At 44.0% G+C, this 18,875-nt stretch overlaps 1 protein-coding gene across 1 annotated transcript in view; it reads left to right on the forward strand.

Annotated features, from left to right (window-relative positions):
- DNAH10 (dynein axonemal heavy chain 10) overlaps nucleotides 1-18,875 on the forward strand; it is a 128,122-nt gene that overhangs the window by 19,987 nt on the left and 89,260 nt on the right. The window contains exons 10-19 of the mRNA XM_078061091.1: nucleotides 1,237-1,435; nucleotides 3,728-3,922; nucleotides 6,786-6,956; nucleotides 8,903-9,079; nucleotides 9,732-9,857; nucleotides 10,625-10,797; nucleotides 11,391-11,542; nucleotides 15,507-15,671; nucleotides 16,274-16,481; nucleotides 18,519-18,675. Coding sequence (XP_077917217.1) covers nucleotides 1,237-1,435; nucleotides 3,728-3,922; nucleotides 6,786-6,956; nucleotides 8,903-9,079; nucleotides 9,732-9,857; nucleotides 10,625-10,797; nucleotides 11,391-11,542; nucleotides 15,507-15,671; nucleotides 16,274-16,481; nucleotides 18,519-18,675 — 1,723 coding nt within the window. The remainder of the gene's footprint in view (nucleotides 1-1,236; nucleotides 1,436-3,727; nucleotides 3,923-6,785; nucleotides 6,957-8,902; nucleotides 9,080-9,731; nucleotides 9,858-10,624; nucleotides 10,798-11,390; nucleotides 11,543-15,506; nucleotides 15,672-16,273; nucleotides 16,482-18,518; nucleotides 18,676-18,875) is intronic.

An 18,875-nucleotide genomic window follows, 5' to 3' on the forward strand; every position in this document is an offset into this window, starting at 1 on the left:
GAAACCTCATACACTGTAGCGGTCACCTCCGGCCTCCCCGCCCCACCCAGCCCTGGGCAACCACAGATCTGCTTTCTACCTCGATGGATTTGCCTCTTTGTACAGATGGAGTCGTCCGACATGGGGTCTTTGATGACTGGCTCCTTTGACTCGGCGTCACGTTTTCAGAGTTCACCCGTATTGGAGAAGGTGTCGGTGCTTCCTTCCTCTTTATGGCCAAATAATACCCCGTTGTGTGGGATACATGGGTTGTTTTGTTTTAATTTTTTAATTTAAAAAAAAATTTTTTTTTTAAAGATTTTATTTATTTGACAGAGACACAGCAAGAGAGGGAACACAAGCAGGGGGAGTGGGAGAGGGAGAGAAGCAGGCTTCCTGCCAAGCAGTGAGCCGGACGCGGGGCTCGATCCCAGGACTCCGGGATCATGACCTGAGCCGAAGGCAGACGCTTAATGACTGAGCCACCCAGGCGCCCCTGTTTTAATTTTTTAAAAAGATTTTATTTATCTTTTGACAGAGAGAGACACAGCGAGAGAGGGAACACAAGCAGGGGGAGTGGGAGAGGGAGAAGCAGGCTTCCCGCGGAGCAGGGAGCCCGATGCGGGGCTCGATCCCAGGACCCCGGGATCATGACCTGAGCCAAAACCAAGAGTCAGACGTTCAACCGACTGAGACACTCAGGCGCCCCATAGGTTATTTTAATCAGGACCTTCTTTCTTAGTTATCCTGGGAGAGACTAAGTCCCACAGTCAGAGGGAAACTTACTTCTGGACCCCAGGCCCTTGAGAGTGGGAGAGCCTCTGGGATCAAATGTTGAAGGAGATGCAGATCTTCACTTTCTTAAAAAAAACAAAACCAAACAAACAAAAAAAACTATACAGGTGAAATAGGTACCAAAACCTTGGTATTATCTTTTCACTCTGGTGTTGCAGCCTCCACTGTGGACTTCTGGCCTGGGGCCCGAGGCCGCCTGCTCACTTCCCAGCTCAGACGGAAAGCTCCCTGAGGGGGACTGTAGTTCCTGTGGGCTGGGTGGGCAGCTGCAGCGAGGGTCAGCCTGGGTGTGGCTTGCGATCGTGACCTTGCAGGTGTGTAAGGGCCTCACCCCCTTGCAAACTGGGGCGGGGCAGCAGCTCCCCGGGGAAGCTCTCTGCTGCCCTTGGGGTGTGTGGCTCGGACCCACTGCAGCTCCGCCTTCCCCCCACCCCCCATCGCGGCCTCTCTCTTTCTGCGCAGAGAAAATCGAGCCAGCGCCCAGCACAAAATCTTGGAGGCCAGGAACACCCTCCACATGTGGAAAAAGGCCTATTTTGACACCAGGGCCAAGATCGAGGCTTCAGGGAGAGAAGCTCGGTGGGAGTTTGACCGAAAGCGGCTGTTTGAGAGAACGGATTACATGGCCACCATCTGCCAGGATCTCTGCGACATTTTGCAGGTGGGCAGGCTGGCGGACGTTTTCTCTGCTGCATGTGAGGCTGGTTGGAGTTGGGACTTGCCTGATGGAAAACAGTTTGGCTTTTTGATGGCACACTCTCTGTGTGTTGTGGGTGTGGGGGGGGAGCCAGGAGACAGATGGGGTCTGGCAGGGGGAAGCACTCGAGAGAGCATTCAGAATGTACCGGAATATACCAGAGCCACCCCAGACCTCTTGCACCTTTTCCTTGTCTTCTGCGACACCCCTCTCCTTGCTTTTGGCTGTGCTTTGACCTGCGGCCATTCCTTCTCAGTGTCTTCTGCAAAATCTTCCTCCTCTGTCTTCCCATTAAATGTTGGAATTTCTCGAAGTCCACTCCAAGACTTCTCTCCTGAAGCCAGCTCATGCTTGCCCATTGCTTCAGCTTCTACCCATCCACCAGTGACCCCCCGTTTATCTGATCCCTCTCTCTCCTAAATGAATGTAAAACGGTATAGTGGATGAGTGGATGAGTGATCCACAGTCCTTTGTCTCACGAAGGTCCATCCATTCATTCACTCAGTATTTGTTGAGAACTCATTTGTGCCAGGCACCTGCACTTGCTGCTAGAGAAACAGTGAGAGCACATCCAGGGCCAGCCACCTAACCCGCAGTGCTCAGTGCAAACAGACGTGGGACCCCTTGTTCAAAAAGCAAGGAAAAAAATGCTATTAAAAACATTAAAATATAAAGCTTTTCTCTCTCTTCTGACGTCTTTCGCCTTAGCGGGCTTTAGTTTTTATTTGCCACGACTATGGCAAAGTAAAGAGAGTAAAGGGAAATTAAACATTTAAATTATCCCATGAATTTTACTGTTCATCCTTAAATTGTGCAGTGTTGGCTTAAAATGCAAATAGAAGGTGTGCAGAATCACAGTGTGTGCTCTGTCGCTGGGATGCGCGACGGATGGTCTTGTTGCTGGAGCAGCGGCAATGTCCCACACAACTTTTTCTCTCACTTCTCGATGCACGCACATTCTGCCAGGCTTGCCGACGAGCGGGGGAAGGGCTGGAAGGGAAAGGAGAGTCCTTTGGGGTCTCTGCTGTTCGTCCTATGTCATCATTTTGGGGTGCGTAGCTGGTGAACACGGGGAAGTTACAGGAGCAGGAAACCATAGGGTCAGTTTCCTATTCAGGCGTGTTTCTCAGAACCGTGCGTGGCCTCCTGAGTCTGAAGCAAATCTGGTTTGAAGGGAGAACGTGGTCTCGTGGAGCAGCCGGGGTCCTCGAGTACTTGTCGATGCAACACGCTTACTTGTCCTGACTGTGAATGTCTCCGAACTGGCATGTGCGGGGGGGCCCACCGGAATCCTGCGCTTGTGGGGTTGTGGGGCATCACACGCTCTATGTGGGAAGGAGTAGGGGAAATGCAGATCCCAGTACCTGCTCATATGTGCGCATGGCTGTCCCATCAGACTTCATTTACAAAATACACCTGCAAAGATAAAATTATGAAGAATTTCAAGACGGTTATAGCAGAGCCTTACACCCAGCATGGGGCCCTTCTGAGCCTGGAGCCCCGTGCACCTGCCTGGGTCCCACGTCTATGAAGCTGGCCCTGGCAAGCATGTCCCTAGCCTGTTGCTCCGTGGAGCTTTCAGTCTGCTAGAAGAAAGATGGTAGACCTAACAATCATACAGATACACAGCTGTGGCTGACGTTAAGTGCTCTGAAAAGTGCAGTCGAAGGGGCTCTGGAAGTGTGTACTGGGGCCTGACCTGTTCTGAGGGGTTGGACGTGATAAAGTGATCATCAATGATGAGTAGTAGCTAGCTAGGCAATTTGAACTGCAAGTGTGAAGGCCCTGTGATAGGAAGGAACATGGGACTGAAAGAGGGCCAGGCTGTGCTGCAAGGAGGCGTGGCGTGGGGCACAGTATGGGAAGGGGTTGGAGGAGAAGGTGGGGGTCTGAACATGTAGACTTTGCAAACTGTGTCAGGATGTCTGGATCTTGTCCTACATGCAGTAGGCATAGTACCAGAGGTCTTAGACCGGGAAGAAGTTGCCTGTGTGACATGATTTTTTTTTTTTTTTTTAAGATTTATTGTTTGGGGGGGACAGAGGGAGAGAATCTCCAGCAGTCTCCCCGCTGAGCGAGGAGCCCGACTTGGGGCTGGATCCCACGACCGTGAGATCACGACCTGAGCGGAAATCAAGAATCAGACGCCCAACCGACATGATTCTTGCCCTCAGGCCAATCTAGGTGCAATCCATTTGTAGTTAGAACATTCATGAGAAAACCAAAAGGCCACTTCCTTGTGTTTTGTTTGGGCAGGTTATGGAGGAATTTTACAATATATTTGGTCCCGAACTAAAGGCAGTGACAGGGGATCCCAAGCGCATCGATGATGTCCTGTGCAGGGTGGACAGCCTGGTCACCCCCATGGAAAACCTGGCCTTTGACCCCTTTGGCATCAAGTCTTCCCAGTACTGGAAATACGTGATGGATGACTTTAAGATTGAAGTTCTGGCAAGTAACTCATCGATTCATTTAATCTTGGAAGCTGATACCATGTTTTCCCCATGTTAAATTAGTTATTTAGTCATGCTTAGAATTTTTTTTAAGTTATAAAAAGTAATACCTGCTTATTTGTAAAAAAATAAAAACAAAAACACCCAGAAACGATATGGAGAAGTATAGGTAGAAGTGAACATTCCTTAATCTCCTTTGTCCCCATTCCTATCCCTTGGTAGAATAAGGTTAAATCAAGCTGGACACAGTAGCATTTCTACAAAGGTAGGTATGGTGCATAATTGGAGAGGATGTAGGAGGGTGATGAATGAGACTTGATTTAGTAGACAGCAGGGAGCCATTGAAGGTTGTTGACCAGTGGGGTGAGGTAATCAGAATTATGGTTGAGGAAGGTTCTTCTGGTCACAGCATAGGCTGATTTGGGCTGGGGTATGACAGGAGGTGGGGAGATGATACGGGAGGTTGTGGCTTGGGGTGTGGAGGAGGCAGAGCTGTCGAAGAGGGACTGTACTGAGAATATAGTTTCACTCCACACTGTGTGATAGGATGGTGGATGGTTCATCATGCATACCTTTTCAGCTTCATGTGGGAAGTACATCAGTAGCATTCCCATTTATAACCCCAGAGCATCTTTTTACATGGACAACCCCAGACAGTTCTTCTTGGGTTTTCTAAACACTTCCATTAAAAAAAAAGATTATTTGAGAGAGAGAGAGCGCGCGCACACAAGGAGGGGGAGGGGCAGAGGGAGAAGGGAGCGAGAGAATCCTCTGGCAGACTCCCTGCTGAGCACGGAGCCTAATGTGGAGCTTGATCTCAGGACCCTGAAATCATGACCTGAGCCGAAATCAGGAGTCGGCCGCTTAACCGACTGAGCCACCCAGGGGCCCCCAAACATTTCCATTTTAATTGTATCTAGTTTATTCTCAGCTTCTATTTTATTTAAGTGTTATTAATTTTTAAATTGGAATTTTCATTAAGTCACTTTGTCAAGTAATACTAAAAGGCTATTAATAAGAAAAAGCAGCCCCATGCTTAACTCCTCTCCATTCCCATTCTTGCTGTCATTTTTCATAATTCTAGATTTTTTGTTGTTGTTTACCTTCCTGTTTCCTAAAGAACATGCCAATGTGGTTACTTTCTGATTTATCAAATTTAATCAGTTTTAGCCACATATTAACTTTTCAGAGTAGATATAGACTTGCCTGTCCTATTCCTACCCCTATCGCTCTTTGCCTCTTTGTCATCTAACATAGTTTTATCATAACTTTTGGTTAAATTAATGGTTAGTGTTTACTCATTATGTCTGTGCAAATATTGTTCACTGCTGAGTCAAGAAGACCATCATAACCATACCACCTTTCTCGTACAACCCTTCATTTTTCCTAAAGTTAATCATTGCTTTTATTTTTATTTGCTTGGTTATTTACATACTTGTTATTTTTTTTCCCAACTGCTCTAACATTTCTGCCACATATCTAATGGGTTCCATCTGCTCAAAAATATCAGTGCTATTATTTTCCTAGAGGCCTTTGTCCCAGAGCGCTCTCTCTTTCTGCTCCAGTCTAGATTGTTGGCTCTTTAGACTTACTGCAAAGTAGTCACCCTAGGACTTCTTATCTCTTCTGATCTGTGTTGGATCCTGTTTTCTAGATTTCACATCTTCCTCTTTCCTTGTGGCTCTTTGTTTTGCTGGCACACAATTTTTAGAAGCTTCCTAAGAAAGTTTTCATGGGACATATATTTTTTGAGTCTTGTATGTGTGAATTCTGAAATAAAGTTATAGAATTTAAGGTTGAAGTAACTTTTTTCAGAAATTTGAAGGTATTCATTGATTTCTAGCTTCCAGTGTCATTAGAATTCTGATTTTTTTTTTTTTTTGAGAGAGTGTGTGTGTGCGTGCAAAGTTAGGAGGCAGAGGGAGAGAGAGAATCTTAAGCAGGCTTCATGCACAGTGTGGAGCCCACCGTGGGACTCAGTCTCATGACCCTGAGATCATGACCTGAGCTGAAATCAAGAGTCAGAAGCTTAACTGACTGAGTTACCCAGACGCTCCTGAATTCTGATGTTGCTCTGACTTAATTTTTCTAGAACCAACCTTTTGCTCTTTTTAGAGTGGGACAGGATGAGGGTACAGAGGAAGCCTGGTCATGCTGGGTAGAGAAGGGATCCTGTGTTTGCCTCTCAGCCTCCTGGTACCTGGTGTCTCCAAATGTTCAGCCTCCTGGAGTTTTCCTGGGGAGGAAATGGGCTCCTACCTGCTCCCCTGTTGCATCAGGTTGTAATTCTCTGCCTTCTGTAACGTTATTTATTTCCGTCTGCCTAAAACTCCTGAAGTATCTCTTCTTGCTGTTGTGTCCTCTCCCGTTTTCTTTGTTTATATGAGTTAACACTTAAAAAAATTTCCTTTTGGGGCGCTTGGGTGGCTCAGTCGTTAGGCGTCTGCCTTCGGCTCAGGTCATGATCCCAGGGTCCTGGGATCGAGCCCCGCATCGGGCTCCCTGCTCCACGGGAAGCCTGCTTCTCCCTCTCCCACTCCCCCTGCTGTGTTCCCTCTCTCGCTGTCTCTCTCTCTCTGTCAAATAAATAAAAAAATCTTAAAAAACAACAACAACAACAAATTTCCTTTTGACCATTTTGAACTGAATGAGGGGAGGGATCAGAAAGCTAATGCAGCCAATCTGCTGTTTTTAATTGGACACCAGCTTCCACTAAAGCACAATGGAAATCCATATCAAATCACGAATTTCTTTTTTGCTTATTTCTTGCCACTTTGTTTTTGCAGGATAGTTATAGGGACATAAGGACTGGGGTTGTGGTGTTTTTTTTGACCTTTTTTTGACCCTTTTTTTTTTGTCAGGTTATTGAGAAAGAAGCAAAAAATTTTATTGATGAATCTTTCAAGACACTTCGGTCAGCTGAAGCAGCATTCGACATGCTTTTAAAATTTAAGCATATTCGTTCACGGGAAGCTATCAATCGACAAATGATGATGAAATTTAATGATATTCTTGCACAGTATTGCAAAGAGGTAACTGGTAGATCTATAGGTGCCATAGCAGTAAAAGGCATTTGGCAAAATGTGCAGAATTGAGTCATGCTCTTATCTGTCTCTCCCATCCAAATTCAGAGGAACTGTGGAATTTTCCCAAATAAGCATGTCACATGCCACAGGCAACCAAAACAAAGTGGGTTTGTTTGTTTAGTGAAGAAATTCGGTAAGAGTTTATCAAGTACAATATTATATAGCTCACACTGTGATGGGCTCTGTATGAGTTAGTAGTAGTAAGAATCACATTAATCATTGTGGAAGTCCTAGCTAACTATGTGTGTGTTTATATATTCAGAAAACTGTTTCTGGGGCTCACAAAATCCAAATATGGGGTTAGACACAGAGATAGAGAGATGAACACAACACAGATTCTGCCTTCGAAGAAGTTAGTATCTAGTGGGAGAAACAGACCAAAAAAATTGCTTATCATTTTATTCAGAGGATAAAGGATTTTATTCAGAGGATAAAATGAGAATATGCGATATAATCAGTTGGAGTGACATAAAGGGATAAAGTGATTTCCGAATGAGTAGTTTCCTCTTGCTGCTGGAACAAGGTACTACAAGCTTTGTGACTTCAAACCACACAGATTTGTTATCTTATATAGGATTTTGAAGGTCAGGAGTCTGCCATGGTCTCACTGGGTTGAAATCCAAGGGTCAGCAGGGCTGTATTCCTTTCTGGAGTCTCTAGGGAGAATCGATTTCCTTGTTGTTGTTTTTTTCCCCTCCAGCTTTTAGAGATTCATGGCCCCCTTCCATCTTCAAAGCCAGCAATGGCTAGTCCCGTGTGCATAGCTCTGACCCTCTCCTCTGCCTCCCTCTTCCTCTTTTAAGGACCCCTGTGATTACCTCGGGCCCACCCAGCTAATCCAGGGTTATTGCCCTATTATAAGATGAGCTCAACCTTGAGTCCCCTTTTTCGTATAATGTAACATAGCCACAGGTTCTGGGGGTCAGGACCATTATTGGGGGGCTGCTAGTCTGTCTCCCACATCTGATTACCCACACGAGAGTGTGGAGCTCCTTTTAAAATGCAGGTCCAGCCCATGTGGTCCCGCAATTCCACTTCTGGGCATAGACCCTAAAGAAGTGAAAACAGAGTCTTGAAGAGATATTTGCACACCCGTGTTCATAGCAGTACTGTTCACACTAGCCAAAATGTGCAAACAACCCAAATGTCTATTGATAGAGGAATGGATACACAAAATGTGGTCTCTCCATGCAAAGGAATATGATTCATCCTTAAAGATGAAGGACATTCTGACACATGGATGAACCCGTAAGCATTCTGTTAAGTGAGATAGAAAACCCCACCTACTCTGAATCCACCTACACGAGGTGCTTAGAGGAGTCAAATTAGGAGACAGAAGGTAGAGTGGTTGAGTGCCAGTGGTCGGGGAGGAGGATGGGGAGTTAATGTTTCATGGGGACAGAGTCTCAGTTTGGGAAGGATGAAACAGTTCTGGAGATGGATGGCGGCGCTGGTTGTATGGTGGTGGGTGTGGATGTGCTTCATGCACTGAAATGCCCTTAAAGATGGGCATTTTATGCTATGCATATTTTACCATAATTTGAAAAAATCACATAAATCATTAAAAAATCTCAGTGGTGCATGTGTGCGGGCACACACAGGCGCACAGTGCAGGCTTGGCCGCTGGTCATGCCTAGAACAGATTTCAGAATATCTAATAAGTCACTGAAATGATTGTACGTAGTCTGTAGTAATAAGGCAATTTGGAGCACAAAGAAAAAACTGCTGGGGTGTAAGAAAAAATATTAAATGATAAGTAGCCGAGAGCATGATTCTGTATCTCATTCGATTTCTGACGTTCTGGCGTTCGTTGCTTTAAAGACACCTCAAGTTCGGTCTTTCTTGGCTCACGTGCCGAAGCGTACCACTTACAGGGTACCTCTGCTTTTCAGATCGACATAGTTAATAAACTCTTTGTTCAGAACCTGGACAACCCACCGTTGTACAAGAATCACCCTCCAGTAGCAGGTGCAATCTACTGGGAACGGTCCCTGTTCTTTCGGATCAAGCACACCATCCTCAGGTTTCAGGAAGTGGAGGAAATACTGGACAGCGACCGAGGAAGAGAAGTATGTTGCTTTTGCTAGAGTCGTCCCCTTGTGTATTTCAGAGACCACTTAGGGTTGCCTGTGGGAGGAGCACATCCATCTCCCTGAACTTGATCTTCAGCTTCTCTGGAATACTGTCCCTCCCCCCACCCATGGGTTTTGTATGTTAGATCACTGGGGTTGACAAATCTTTCGTTTAAAGGTTCAGAGAGTAAATGTTTTAGGCATTTGCAGGTCGTACCCTGCCGTGCTGTAGCAAGAAAGTAGCCGTAGAGAGTATGACAACGAACAGGCATGGCCGTGTTCTAATAAAATTTCCTTTACTAGCACCAAAATTCTGATTTCATGTACTTTTCACATGTCACAAAGCACTGTTGTTCTTTTTGGGTTCCTGCTAATCATTTAAAAATGTAAAAGCTGTTCTTCGCTCTCGGGCTGCACCAAAGGCAGCCCACGGGCTGGGGTCTGCTGATCTCTGCTAGTTGGTGTGGATTTCAAGCCATACCATCTTAAACACACCCTCCAAAATTTGTGAAAATCTGTATGCTTCCTTCTGCAAAATGTGCTCACAGATCATTTTTTAAAAAAGAGAACGATTGGGGGAAGAGCAAGAGAGGGAGAGAAAAGTGTTATTTCCAAGGGCAAACTGACAATTGCCTGAATTCTTTGACAGGTAAAACAAAAGTACTTGGAAGTGGGTAGGACAATGAAGGACTATGAGGACAGAAAGTACGAGCAGTGGAGAGAGGCCACGGAGCTGGTCCTGCCCACTCTTATGAAGAAGAGTCTGCTCACTAAGGTGTGTATTTCCAGATCCTTGCCCAGGTTAGGGCGGTCAGGGTAGATGATGGCGTCTGCCATTTTCTTGAGGTTTGGTGTGTTGACATGCTTGCCGTTGATGGGTATTTCCAAAATCAAAGGCAGAGAAGGGCCGAGGCTGCCCGGGGAGGAGATGGAGGCAGCATCTCGTCATGGCTAGGAAATGTGCCGGAATCCAGCAGCCCTGTTCACTCCGTGGGCAAGCGGCTCAATTCCGAGCCTCAGTTTCCCCATTTGTAAAATGAGTCGGATCAGAGGACCTCAACGCACAAAGTACGCGTTGAACCATGTGTGAAATAGCTGGCAGTTGACCTACGGGAAAATGCCATTTCCTGTGATTCACCCCCGTCCACGGCACTTGGGCTATGCAGAGCTTGCTACACGGCAAATGCTCAGTAAAGAAATCCTCGGGGGGAGGAGAGACCTGGGCGTGGAGGCTTTAGAACTGTGGTCTCTGAAATCCTGCAGCAGGGACCAAAATGAGCGCGGAGGGCCGGATGGGGTTGGTAGGGAAGCCAGAATTCTGGATTTTTACATGCAGTTGACCAATTTGGGAATGTGAGTGACTAAATTCTTTAAACACTGTTCATTGAACAAAATATGTATTCGAGCTAGCTCCAGCCGGCTCCCCAGTCTGGCCCCATCCAGGGCCCTACGCTGATCTTTTTCAAATGTATGTGGACCTTGGGTTGTACGGGCTGCTTCTCGGACCACCCCTGCCATGCTTGTGAGACCTCTCTTCCACAGACTTCTTCCGTTGCTGACGAGATGGCCAACGCTGACAAGGGGTCTGTGTTTGCAGTCAATTTTTCACCTGCCCTCAAGGAGATTATTAACGAAACAAAGTACTTGGAACAGCTAGGATTCTCTGTCCCTGAATTAGCAAGAAATGTTGCTCTTCAGGAGGACAAATTTCTTAGGTAAAAAAGATTCTTCTCTTAAATCAACAGTAAACTTAATTGATCTCGGGACCCCTTTATACATTCTTAAAAATTCATGCTAACCCCACCCCCTCCTGCTTTCTTTTTTCTGCATTTTATAGCCACCAGGATGAGAAATTAAAACTAAGCAATGTTTAAACTATGTATTCCTCCATTCATCCAAAAGTAACGATAACAACTCCATTACATGTTAACATAAATAAGTTTCTAATGAAAAGTAACCAATATTTTCCAAAAAAGAAAGTTAGTGGGAAGACTGGCATTATTTTCAATTTCTGCAAATTTTTCTATCAAAGCTCTAGCCTGGGGGCGCCTGGGTGGCTCAGTCAGTTAAGTGTCTGACTCTCGGTCTTGGCTTGGGTCTTGGCCTCGGCTCGGGTCTCAATCTCAAGGTCGTGAGTTCGAGCCCCGTGTTGGGCTCCATGCTGGGCGGGGAGTCTGCTTAAAAAAAGGAAAAAAAAAAGACATACCTTAAGCCTGGTTAATGGTCTTTTGTAACCTATCTAAAAGGTTAAGCTTTTTATGTGCTCCATTGTATGTCCTAGTATCAGTGACTTTCCTATGATGCACAGGTACACGGAAGGACTACAGCGTATGTTGGATCATTATCACATGCTCATAGGAACGTTAAATGAGGCAGAGTCTCTTCTTCTCGACGATCATTCCCAGGAATTAATAAGAGTGTTTAGGTCTGGCTATAAGAGGCTAAACTGGAACTCACTAGGTAACGTAATTCATCTACCTATTGATTACCTTTTAGACTTCGGGATGCAAAAATAATTTTTTTTAGATTGTTTTAGTTGAATTATAATTTTTGTGTGTATGTAGATGTCGCTAACACCTGAGTTTTGAACATTAATCATTTATACTTGGTGGAACTTAGAATTAATCTCAAGGCTTTAGTTGGGACTGAAGACCAAATAGGATGCCATTTGGACACTCTGCTGACCCAACCCTTTGTCCTCCAAAAATAAAATGACTTTTACTTTTTTCCTAATATTTTTCTAATATTAAAATTTTAATTTTGAAATAATTTGTGGATTCACACCCAGTTGTAAGAATTAATACAGAGAGGTGCTGTGTATGCTTTACTCAGTGTCCCCCCCCCAACGGTAACTTCTTGCAAAAGTGTAGTACAACTCACACTCCAGACACATTGACATTGATACAGTTGAGATGCAGAGCGTTTCCACACTGCAGGGGGAACTCATGTTGCCCTTTTAAAGTCATATCCACTTCACTCTCTTTCCTAGCCCCAAGCCCTGCAACCACGAACCTGCTCTCCATGTCTATAATTTTGTGATTTCAAGAGTGTTATATAAATGAAATTGTACGTAACCTTTTTGGGTTGGCTTTTCTCTGTTAGCATAATTCCCTGGAAGGTTGTCCAAGTTGTTACATGTATCAGTAGTGTGTTCCTTTGGCGGCTAGAATCCCATGGTATCGATGTGCCCTAATTTAGCCATTCACCTGTTGAAGGATACCTGGATCGTTTCCAGGTTTGGCTATGGTGAGTAAACATCTGTGCTAGAAAAATATTTGTGTGGGGGGGCTTTATGTGAACATGAGTTTCATTTCTCTGGGATAAATGCTCAGGAGTGCAATTTCTGGGTCCTATGCTACTTGCATGTTTAGGCTTTATTATTATTGTTATTATTATTTGCCGTGGTGTTTTCCAGAGTGGCTGTGCCATTTTACATTTCCATCAGCAATGTATGTTCCATTTTTTTCTGGGTCTTGGCCAGCATTTTGGTATTGTCACTGTTTTTTAAATTGCATAGCTGTGTAAATGGTCTCATTGTGCTTTTTATTTGCATTTCTGTATTGGCTAATGATGTTGAGCATGGTTTCATGTGCTTGTTTGCCTCTGTGTGTCTTCTTTGGTGAAAGGTCTATGTCTTTTGCCCCTCTGCTAATTATATTGTTTGCTTTTTTACTTTGAGTTTTGAGAGTTCTTTATATATTTAGATACTAGCCCCTTGTTGGATATGTGGTTTGCAAATATTTTCTCCCACTCCGTAGCTTGTGTTTTCATTGTCCTAACAGTGTCTTTTGCAGACTGAAAGTTTAAAATTTTGAGAACCCCATTTTGTCAAGTTTTCCTTTTAAGGATCATGCTTTTGGTGTCAAGTCTAAGGACTCTTTTTGCCTCAATCTACATCCCAAAGACTTTCTTCTATTTTTTTTCTAAATATGTTATAATTTTATATTTTACAGTTACGTTTGTGATCAATCTTGAGTTAATTATTTTGTACAAAGTGTGAGACTTAAGTTGAAGTTTATTTCTCCTCCTCCTTCCTCCTTCTCTCCCCCTCCAATTGCTTCAGCGTCATTTATTGAAAAGGCTAACTTTTTCCATTAAATTGAATTGGCATCTTTGTTAAAAAAAAAAAAAAAAACTACCTGGGCATATTTGTATGGGTCTGCTTCTGGGTTCTTTATTTTTTTCCATTGATCTATGTGTCTGTTCCTCTGCTAGTATCACAGTCTTGATTACTGTAGCTATATGGTATAAGTCTTGAAATTGGCTAGGTTGATTCTTCTCATTTTTTTTCTTAAGCAAATTGTTTTGGCTGTTCTAGTTCTTTGCTTTTCCATATAAATTTTAGAATAATCTTGTCTATATCTACCAAAAAATGCTTGCTGGGAGTTATGTTAGCTCTGTATATAATTTGAGGAAAATTGATATCAGTACTATGTTGAGCTTTGCAATCCATGAATATGGTATATCTTTCCATTTATTTAGATCTTTGATTTCTTTCATTAGCACTGCATAGTTTTCAATGTACAAGTTTTGTACATGTTTTGTTAGATTTATGCGGAAGTAGTTAATCTTTTGTTGAGTGGTTGTCAATGATACTGTGTTTTTAATTTTGGTGTCTACATGTTTGTTGTTAGTTTATAGAGATACAATTAATTTGTTGTACATAGTCCCTTCTACCTCCATGGCCTTCTCTGATACTACCATGGCAGGCATGAGGAGCAGAGGGGTTGGGGTACCTCATCACAGTATTAGGAAGGTGGAAGTCTAGGCCCCCCAACTGGTCCTTATTGGCAAGGGCTTGGGTGAGGTCACAGTTTTTTCTATGGTGTTTGGCTAGAGTAGAGCAGTTACTGTGTAAAATTTTCTGTCTTGCCAGGATGTCCCTTTCCTGGTGCTTTGGCTAGAGAGAGCAGGCTTTTTTGGGGCTTTGGCATTTATGGGTTGCCAACTTCTTAAGCTCAAAGTCTGAGATATAGAAGGAAAAGGAACCCAGGGAACTCATTCTTCAGGTCCCAAGGTCCCTAGCTGGTTGGCTTCTACTCTCTTCTTCTCTATTTTTTAGAGTTTTATATTTGTTTTATAGATAATGTGCAGGGTTCTTAACTATCTTTAGCAGGAGAAATAAGGAAAAGCATGTCTACTTCCTCTTCTTAGAAGTAGAAGTTCCCTCTACTTTTTAATTGAATTTAAAAATTTTTAAAGATTTTATTTGACAGAGAGAGGGTGCACACAAGCAGGGGAAACAGCAGGCAGAGGGAGGGGGAGAAACAGGCTCTCTGCAAGCAGGCAGCCTGATGTGGGGCTCGATCCCAGGACTCTGGGATCATGACCTGAGCCGAAGGCAGATGCTTAACCAACAGCCACCCAGGCGCCCTCCCTTTACTTTTATTTATTTTTATTTTTTTTATTATGTTAGTCACCATACAGTACATCATTAGTTTTTGATGTAGTGTTCCAGGATTCATTATTTGCGTATAACACCCAGAGCTCATTACAACACGTGCCCTTTACTATTTTAAATAAGCAAGGCGTTTTTAATCTTTTTTCCTTCTTTTCAAATATTCTCTCCTTTTTTCCTTGTCACTTCCTTCTCTTCTTCCCTTCTCCTTTGTATGGAGAACATGTATATTTGGACTTGGGCTCCAGAGTTAAACGTCCAGCTCTCCCCATGTGACTCAACCTTGTGGAGGCTCAGTGTCCTCAGCTGTAAGTCAGCATAATCTTAGTACCCAATCCACAGGATTGTTGTAAAAATTTGATGACATAGTAACATGTTTAGACCACTACCTGACAAATTACATGTTCTTAATCCAGGTTTACTATTCATGTTATTGCTGGCTACTTTTCTAAGCAACAGGCCAAAGGAGACTGGAGGCAGGTTAGGGTAGAGGGGAGGGTTCATGCTTCCATGGCAGTGGGAAGACAACAGAGTTGGACCTTCTCTTTCTCCTCACAGTGCTTTAGATGATGATTAGCTAAAATCTGAACAGAGAAAATTTATCATTTCTTGATTCTTTTTTTTTTTTGAAGATTTTATTTGAGAGCGAGAGAGTGAGTGAGAAAGAGCCCAAACAGTGGGAAGGGACAGAGGGAGAGGGAGAAGCAGTCTCCCCACTGAGCAGGGAGCCCAATGTGGGGCTCGATCCCAGGACCCTGGGATCATGACCTGAGCCGAAGGTGGACGCCTTACAGACTGAACCACCCAGGCGTCCCTGGTTGATTCTGAGAACAGGGCTCCTTGTCCTAGTCCCTAAAAGTGCTAAGTGTTTGTTTGCCACCACAGAGACCCAAGGGGATGAGATGAGCAGGGTCTTTCCTGTGAAGGGATGCCAGTATTAACCTTCCAGATGTTGGTGGGCAGGGTATGGAAAGAAAGAGTTGAAAGCCAAATATCTTTTTTTCGTTCTCCTTTTTTTCCCCAAAGGTATTGCTGACTACATAACTCGGTGCAAACAGGCCATTGGGAAATTTGAGTCCCTTGTCCACCAGATTCATAAGAATGCAGATGACATTTCTAACAGGCTTACGTTAATAGAGTCTATAAATCTCTTTAAATATCCGGCACCTAAAAGTGAGGAAGATCTCCCAGGTAGATATGATTTCTTGTTTCTCTGATTATAGAAGAAATGAAAAGAACCTGTTGGTTATGATTGCACGCATATTCACACACACATTTATTCCACGAACGGAATAAAACCATTCCTAAAGATCTCAGTCATTTACTTGAAAGGATCATGAGTAATTCTTGCTTTTTGCCATGTTTTATATATTGCTTAGACAGTTTTACAAATTCCTGAGTCTGTGAAAATCAGTAGTACTCTTGTCAATAACTTTGTAACAGTAAAGTAGATTGTGTTTTTATGGACTCACATTTACTTGTTTAAACAAGGTATTTTAAGTGGTCTTAGAGTAGTCAAAAAGCAATTTAAGAAAAGCAAGATTGCCCAGAAGTATAAAAGTCATCTTTTGTATGTGGTCTGTTTTGGCATGCACAATGGGCTTTCCCATGTTGTCGTTTATTTTTTGCTTAGGGCATGTCTTGACTTTTGGTATGGACTTATTTTCTGCTTTCAATCTCGGTTAGAGGCTGGTTTTGTATTTCTAAGAGATACAGCTAATGTTTGGATTGCTTTGCGAGTAATGTCCTTTCCTGCGTTCATGAAGAATGGTAACAGGTGTCTTCCTCTCTAGGCGTGAAGGAATTCTTTGAGCACATCGAACGAGAAAGGGCCAAAGATGTGGATCACATGGTCAGGTGGTATCTTGCCATTGGGCCTCTACTGACCAAAGTCGAGGGTCTGGTCATCCACACCAACACGGGCAAGGCTCCCAAGCTGGCCTCCTATTATGAATACTGGGAACATAAAATTTATGAGGTCTTGACAAAGCTCATCCTGAAGTAAGTTAATCTTGTTGCTTGTCTTAAAGATAGGGTGCATAGATTAAAATAGTTTACATATATGAATAGTTAAAGAGGGAGTCACAAAATGCAGAATAGAAATCATTTGGACAGTCTGCTTTCTGGTTTAAGGGTGCTCACAGGATGGAAGGGTGACTTTCCATTCTGGCTCAACATTCAGAAAAGGAAATGATCCCTCTCCCCACTTCAACTATCTGAAAGACATACATATGTCTCCCTCTTACAGAGAATTCTCTTACAGAGAATTCCTGTCGCTCAGTATTACCTAAATCCTAGGTGATGCCCTCCCCTGTATTGAGAGAGGCTGAACTGAAGGACATATGAGCCAATTACTCTCCCTGATGGTCTACAGTAAATCCCTGGCTGCTATGGGCATCACACATGTGTTGAATGCCTGTCATGTGGGCCAGCCTCACAACAGACAAGGCTCTCCTGACCCCCCTAGAGCTCTCAGCCCACAGCCCAGCACCTCAGTTAGGCCAGGTGAAAGCTGACTGCCTGGGCTTCATTGCATTGACTTAGGATCATTCTAGGAATGCAGCCTAGGAACTTCATCACTGGGACTGTTCCCTCCATATTGTCAAAGGTGGTGTTCATTTCATCATGCAACCCCTTTGTGAAGAACCCCAGAAGAAATTTCTCCAGCGTCCCTTCTGATCTTAGCCTCCTGAAAAAGTAGTTTTCTTTTTGTCCTTCATTTTTTTGTTTTGTTTTTAAATGGTGTGGATTCTGTGAATTGTTGACTGTACAGCTTTCCCTTTTCTCCTTGGCTGCTGGGAAACTCAGAATGAAATTTGTAGCCTAAATGCAGCAAGTGTATAGGTATTTATGTTTGCATTGTCTCATTCTTGACTCTACATATATATATTTAAATCTATCATATATGGGAGCTTACTCTGCACCAGGCTCGTGTTACACTCTTTACAATCTCATCCCCATTTTTCAGACACAGACTGTAGGGAGAATAGGTGACTTGCCTAGGGCCACACACACAACTAGTAAGAAGAAGGGCTAGGATGTGAACCTGGGTCAGTTATCACTTCATTAAACATCTGTGATTAGTGTCTCCTTTCTTATTTTATCCCACTTTGATTTTAGGGTCTCTTACTGCAGTTATTTTTGTGAGCTGCTAAAATCTATTTTGGAACAAGACATTAATAAATAAAACACCTTTGGTTGTCTTGCTTCCTGGACCCAGTTTGACAAATTTCACTAAGTTGATCCTTTACAAAGATCTGTTTTCTACACATTTCATTTTTTTTATTGTTGCTTCTTAGATTCCTGCAGCAGCCCCTTACATAGGGGCTGTAGTGTTTCCCTTTCTAATATGTAGTTAGTGTGTAGTGTTTCCTGTAGTGTTTCCCTCTCTAATATGCTATGTTTTCCCCTGATCCATCCATCCATCCATGCACTCATTCATTCATTCGTTCACAGGTTTCTTAGAGCCTGTGCATGCCAGGCATTGGACCAGACAGGGCCCCTGTCCTTCTGGTGCTTCTCCATCCTCATAGGAGAGACACAAAACACAAGGAACCAGACATAACCAAGATGATTTCTGTGAAAGAAATAAGGCAGAATAGGGTTCCCGGGAGAAAACGGAGCCGCGGTTGTGACTGAGTGGTCAAGAAAGGCTTCCAGAGGCCATGTTTGAGCTGAGTCCTGAAGACAAGGAGCGAGCTACAAGAGGGAGGGACTTTCTGGGGGAAGACAAAGCCAGTGTGAGGACGGTTTTTCCTGAAACAGGTGGAACATTTTCTGGAAGTCATCACTGTTATTTAAGTGTCTTCCAACTACAAGATACTCACTTCCCAAAAGTAGAAATGAGCTATTGAAAAATGTAGGCCCAAACAGGGGTGCATAAGGAAACTCAGCATACCCTGTCCCTTACAACGCTGCATGTGGTAGTCCTCAGAGTGGGCTTTCACATGTGACTTCGGTGACGCCGGCTCTTTCATTCGAGTGTTGGTTGTACTTCAGTCCAGTGAGCCCTGGGTCTCTTTTATTAACCCCTCCTAGGAATCTGCAGTCTTTTAATTCTCTAATCCTTGGGAATGTTCCGTTGTTTCAAACGGACACCATTCTGACGGCTCCTGAGATCATCCTGCATCCCAATGCAAACGAGATCGACAAAATGTGCGTCCACTGCGTCCGAAATTGCGTGGAGATCACCAAGGTAAGGGCGGACGCGTCTGTGTGGCTTCACAGGGGCTCGTTGCCACCGACAGCTGGCCCGCGAGCTTTGGGACTCGAGTCGCCGAGGCCGTAAGAACACAGGCTCCACTCTGCCCCTCGTCCAGACTGTTGCACTCCTTGCTGGCTCTTCCTCTAGAGCTCTAGAGCCCAGGGTGCCCCACTCTGGCTTGATCCCAGCTC

This window comes from Halichoerus grypus, chromosome 13 (genome assembly GCF_964656455.1).
Source record: "Halichoerus grypus chromosome 13, mHalGry1.hap1.1, whole genome shotgun sequence".
NCBI classification, from domain to species: Eukaryota; Metazoa; Chordata; class Mammalia; order Carnivora; family Phocidae; genus Halichoerus; species Halichoerus grypus.